Source organism: Anomaloglossus baeobatrachus, chromosome 1 (assembly GCF_048569485.1).
Source record: "Anomaloglossus baeobatrachus isolate aAnoBae1 chromosome 1, aAnoBae1.hap1, whole genome shotgun sequence".
Taxonomy (NCBI): domain Eukaryota; kingdom Metazoa; phylum Chordata; class Amphibia; order Anura; family Aromobatidae; genus Anomaloglossus; species Anomaloglossus baeobatrachus.
In genome coordinates, this window is record NC_134353.1 from 720,112,247 (window position 1) to 720,118,246 (window position 6,000).

Here is a 6,000-nt window from a genome sequence, read left to right on the forward strand (position 1 = left end):
GTTCGCACAGACAGGCACCCGGCACCAATTCTCCACCTCCTGATAAGCTATATTCGGATATTAACATGCACCCCTCATTTTCCTCCCAAATTTTTTTGAGGGGAAAAGTGCATCTTATAATCCAAAAAATACAGTAATCATGTCATCACATCTCTCCAAACCTTTTTCCAAGTACAACAACAATCTACATTAACAAGTATTGATATATATAAATCAAAAAGGATCCAGGAAGCTACTGGTATACATGTAAAAAAGATCTATTCACAAATAATATAGAACATGAACAATTTATAAATGTACCGTATATCATTATTACTTGTATCAAATACCAGAAAACGTTAAAAACAAGGAGAACCTGTCTAATCAGCCACATTTATAGCTGCAGTATGTAAAAACTTTTCAGGCTCTGCCATTATTGATATATCTCATCTCACTTTTTTTCCTCCAAATTTGGGAGGAAAGTGTGGGGTGTGTCTTATGGTCTGAAGCTGCGGGGTAGGGAGTCAGCGCTATGCAGTGGGATCACAGGAGGCAGGGAGGGTCGCTGCTGCAGGATGCCGGCGGCTGGAGAAACCACGTGTGCCCGCTGCTTAAAGTAAACGAATATTCATTAGCGGCTCCCCGCCCACCTCTCTCTGCAGTCAGCGGGGGTGAGGAGCAGCTAATGAATACTTGTTTAATGTAAACAGCAGACACATGTGGGTGCTCCAGCCCCCGGCTTCCTGCAGCGGCTGGGGAGACTGTGTGTCTGCTGTGAAGGAGGCAGGAGCAGGGGGACGCTGCAGTCATGTCTGGCACGGGGGAAGTGCACATCACTGCAGTGTCCGGGGCCAGAGCACGGCATACCTTCACAGCACAGCCGCAGTCTCTGTGCTGAGGGCACAAATTACTTTCACTTTGCTCCTGCCTCTGCACTAGAAACAGTCTCCCGTAACTGACAAGGACCTACAGTGATGTAATGCAGAGGGGTGGGCCAGAGCAGCACAGAACAGCACAGTGCCCGCCTCTCCATTACATCACTGCAGGTCTGCAGGTCCTTGAGATGGGAGACTTTGCAATGCCAGGACCAAACTGAAGCATGGTGAGCAGCACATCTGTAAAAGTAAGGCAATAATTAATATAGTATAGGCATAACTGTACACCTGGATGGGCTTGGATCATTCATACATACATACATACATACATACATACATACATATATATATATATATATCTTTACACACACACACACTATACAACTATATACACACACACACACACTATATAACTATATACACATAGACACACACACACACACTATAACACATACATATATATATATATATATATATACATACATACACACACACCACATTGGAGGATCACACATATAATGATGGAGAACATACATAGTCCACGATGGGGGCCATATATACCTGTAAGGTACCCAGAATGGAGGATATGAGGACAGGATTTGGGGATATTATTACCTCAGTAACACTATCAGCAGTAAAATAACAGTGTGTCATGACCACATTCTTTTACTTTAATTTTATTTTTTTTTCTATTTTTTCCTTCTCTAAAACAAGGGTGCGTCTTATAGTCCGAAAAATACGGGGTGTATATGTGTGTATATATATATATATATATATATATATATATATATATATATATATATATATATATATATATATATATATATATATATATATATATATATATATATATATATATATATATATATATATACACACACACATACATACACACACACTATATTCTTGTCTTTCTGACACTTCTTTGCTTGGTGAATTTTTGTTGTTTTTTTTCAATAAAAAAAGTAAATACAATACAGCAGGACAGCTACATTAGACCCTTCCTCAAGGAAAGCAGACACCCCCAAAGGAGTCACACTCCCCTGACCCCCTTAGACCTAACATAATTAAAGTTGGCAAGTGCTGATGGTGGATGGGCTCTCACACACAGATCTGTGACACTGCCAGGCCTCTTGCCATATCACTGCAGTGGTTGGCTCTCACTGGTGCAGGCCGAAAGCAGCCACAACAGAGGTACTACCCGACCTGTGTGAGAGCCAGGCACTAGGTCATTTAATTTTCATTCTTTCGGGGTGTCTGCTTTCCTTGATGAAGGGTCCACTGTATCTGTCCAGTCATATTCCATTTACATGCATACCGGTGGCTACCTGGACACTTTTTTTTTACTGAACAGTAACTAAGGCTTATTTTTGGAGTTGGGCTAATATTTCAAGTATATATTGGTACTTGCAAATCCCTGAAAAATCATGCTAGGGCTTTTTTTTGTGTAGATAGGTCTTATTTTCAGGTAAACAGGGTATTAACTGCTGCATAGCATTTTACCTGTTTGCTAGGTGTCTACTGTCAGACAATACGCAGGTAGATCATATACACTTTAAGTTATATCTAAGCTTTCATTTGTGCTGGTTATCAGTAGTTCTGTATTCTCTACCATGTGACAGCAGGCCTATAACCACAGAACGTACCTTACATCATTAAGACAAAATACCTTCTTCAGGTCTACTTTTAGAAATGTGCAGACACAGTCAGCGGAGCCTCTTAAGAGACATATCCAACCACGTTAAAGCATCCGACATTGCGTGGCAGTCCGTTAACCGTTTCACAGCAAGACTCCTGCTATATCAAACTCCGCTTTTCACCCAAATCACTAGTAGACAGGCCTGCAGCCGCCCCAGGGACAGTCACCGGGAGGGGGATAAATGCATCCGTATGATACCCCAGTAAAGGGACAGCATGTATGGGGGCACAAACGGCTGGCGCTTTAACCCTATAATCTAAGCCCGTCTGATGCCCGCAGTACTGTGAAGAGACAATGTAGCAGCAGAAAGCAGTATACGTAATGCTGTCATACACATACAAGGCCAAGGTGATTTCTGGGGTCACAAAGGTCACTTAATGAAACAACCCACCATGTAATAAATCACAGGGATAGTTAGGCAATTGAGGCCACCGCACTGTGCAATAATGGCTGGCATACAGGCCCAGGGGACCACCATAGAGGGCTATGCTAGTAATGCTACATCAATAAGCTATGGGGTCCAAAGAATCAAAGGCTAAAATACAGTAGGACCACACTAATCAGGCATCATGGTATAGGGGCTGCACACTGTATTCACTGTCTGTGCATAGGACAGTCTGTCCACCCCTGCATAGCACTGCAGGCCTGTGTTATAAACTGCCTGTATATACAGGACAGTCTGTCAGCCCCTGCACAGCACTGGCCTGTGTTATACACCCTCCTGTATATATATATATATATATATATATATATATATATATATATATATATATATATATATATATATATATATATATATATATATATATATATATCAGTCTGTCCGCCTCTGCATAGCACTGCAGGCCTGTGTTATAAACTGCCTGTATATACAGGACAGTGTCAGCCCCTGCACTGCAGGCCTGTGTTGTACACCTCCTGTATATATAGGGCAGTCTGTCCGCCTCTGCACAGCACTGCAGGCCTGTGTTATACACCCTCCTGTATATACAGGACAGTCTTTCAGCCTCTGCACAGCACTGGCCTGTGTTATACACCTCCTGTGTATATATAGGACAGTCTGTCAGCCCCTGCATAGCACTGCAGGCCTGTGTTATACATCCTCCTGTATATACAGGACAGCCTGTCAGCCCCTGCATAGCACTGCAGGCCTGTGTTATAAACTGCCTGTATATACAGGACAGTGTCAGCCCCTGCATAGCACTGGCCTGTGTTATACACCCTCCTGTATATATATAGGGCAGTCTGTCAGTCTCTGCACAGCACTGGCCTGTGTTATACACCCTCCTGTATATATAGGGCAGTCTGTCCGCCTCTGCACAGCACTGGCCTGTGTTATACACCCTCCTGTATGTATGTATATATATATATATATATATATATATATATATATATATATATATATATATATATATATATATATATATATATATAGGGCAGTCTGTCCGCCTCTGCACAGCACAGCAGGCCTGTGTTATACACCCTCCTGTATATATAGGGCAGTCTGTCCGCCCCTACATAGCACTGCAGGCCTGTGTTATAAACTGCCTGTATATACAGGACAGTGTCAGCCCCTGCACAGCAGGCCTGTGTTATACACCCTCCTGTATATATATAGGGCAGTCTGTCAGTCTCTGCACAGCACTGGCCTGTGTTATACACCCTCCTGTATATATAGGACAGTCTGTCCGCCCCTACATAGCACTGCAGGCCTGTGTTATAAACTGCCTGTATATACAGGACAGTGTCAGCCCCTGCACAGCAGGCCTGTGTTATACACCCTCCTGTATATATATAGGGCAGTCTGTCCGCCTCTGCACAGCACTGCAGGCCTGTGTTGTACACCTCCTGTATATATAGGGCAGTCTGTCCGCCTCTGCACAGTATTGCAGGCCTGTGTTATACACCGCCTGTATATATAGGGCAGTCTGTCCGCCTCTGCACAGCACTGCAGGCCTGTGTTATACACCGCCTGTATATATAGGGCAGTCTGTCCGCCTCTGCACAGCACTGCAGGCCTGTGTTATACACCGCCTGTATATATATAGGGCAGTCTGTCCGCCTCTGCACAGCACTGCAGGCCTGTGTTGTACACCGCCTGTATATATAGGGCAGTCTGTCCGCCTCTGCACAGCACTGCAGGCCTGTGTTATACACCGCCTGTATATATAGGGCAGTCTGTCCGCCTCTGCACAGCACTGCAGGCCTGTGTTATACACCGCCTGTATATATAGGGCAGTCTGTCCGCCTCTGCACAGCACTGCAGGCCTGTGTTATACACCTCCTGTATATATAGGGCAGTCTGTCCGCCTCTGCACAGCACTGCAGGCCTGTCTACAGCGCAGGAGTCACAGCAGCCACTGAAAATAACTTCCATTCAGATTAGTGAAGGTTAATCAAACATCATAAGAGACCAACCGACCTATCAATCTGAATGCGAGAGTCTCCCATCCACGGGATGAGCTGCCGCCCCTGCTCGTGGTACAAGGCTTTCTCATCGTCCCGGAACAGCTTGCAGGCATAGCCGAACACCAGGAGCTCCGCCGCCGGGCCTGTCTTCCGACTGCTCTTCTTCCGTGCAGTACCGGAGAACATGACGAGCGGATACGGCCTACAGACAGCAACCAGGCCTCCGTCACCGCAGTGCGCTGCTCAAAATGGAAACACGCACTTCCGGCTCTTCCTTCCTGCAGATTCCACAGTTTTCACAAAAGGACTCTAGCTAAAATATTAAATATACAGTACGTGTATTGGTTTTAGCTTAACTCGGTTAAAACTGTAGCTTTCTCTTTAGCACCTTTTCTTTCTTTTTTCTTTTTCTACAGTGCGAAAGTGCTTTCCTGTAAATAAAGTTGACTGCGCTGTCCTCGGCCTGTGCTGGGGGCGGGGCAGTCCCAGGTGACGGGGATCACGTGACTCCCCTGCTCGCCGTGTTCGGGCTGCGGCTATCTAACATTTCCTGTTGTGGCTTTTCTCTTTACAGGTTTCCCAGCCTAATTTCAGGCGGAAAGCTGTAGCCTTGTTCTCAATAAAACGGCTCTCACCCGGCAATTATTTTCAGAACATTTTCACAAACTACAGGGTTTTTGTTTATGAAAACGATTTTTTTGCTGCGTTTTTTACCTGTAAAGAAATAACTCCAGATGTATTTTGGTTGTCTGGTCTCAGAAGAAAAGGCTGCAGTCAGTACGTGCACACCATCACCGTCCCTGGGCGGTCAGTGACCACATGAATGATATTTACATACTTGGGTCACATGCCAACTAGTTTGATCCAGCTTCTCAGTGTGCACATGGCGCACAGTGAGGATTCGGCTGCCTCCAGTCAGTACGTGCATACCATGGGCGTACATTGACCACATGTATGCTGTTTACATACTAGGGTCACGTGCCAACTGGTCTGATCCAGCTTCTTAGTGTGCACATGTCACGTAGTCAGGATCTGGTC

The 6,000-nt window shown here is 44.9% G+C and overlaps 1 protein-coding gene across 2 annotated transcripts in view; it reads right to left on the reverse strand.

Annotated features, from left to right (window-relative positions):
* SFSWAP (splicing factor SWAP) overlaps positions 1-5,206 on the reverse strand; it is a 237,666-nt gene extending 232,460 nt beyond the window's left edge. Inside the window, exon 1 of one of the 2 annotated variants that reach the window (XM_075322143.1) lies at positions 4,976-5,206. In XM_075322143.1, the coding sequence (XP_075178258.1) occupies positions 4,976-5,148 (173 nt within the window). In that variant the 5' untranslated portion in view covers positions 5,149-5,206. The remainder of the gene's footprint in view (positions 1-4,975) is intronic. The other variant, XM_075322151.1, reaches the window with a different exon arrangement.
* Positions 5,207-6,000: the final 794 nt, after the last annotated feature.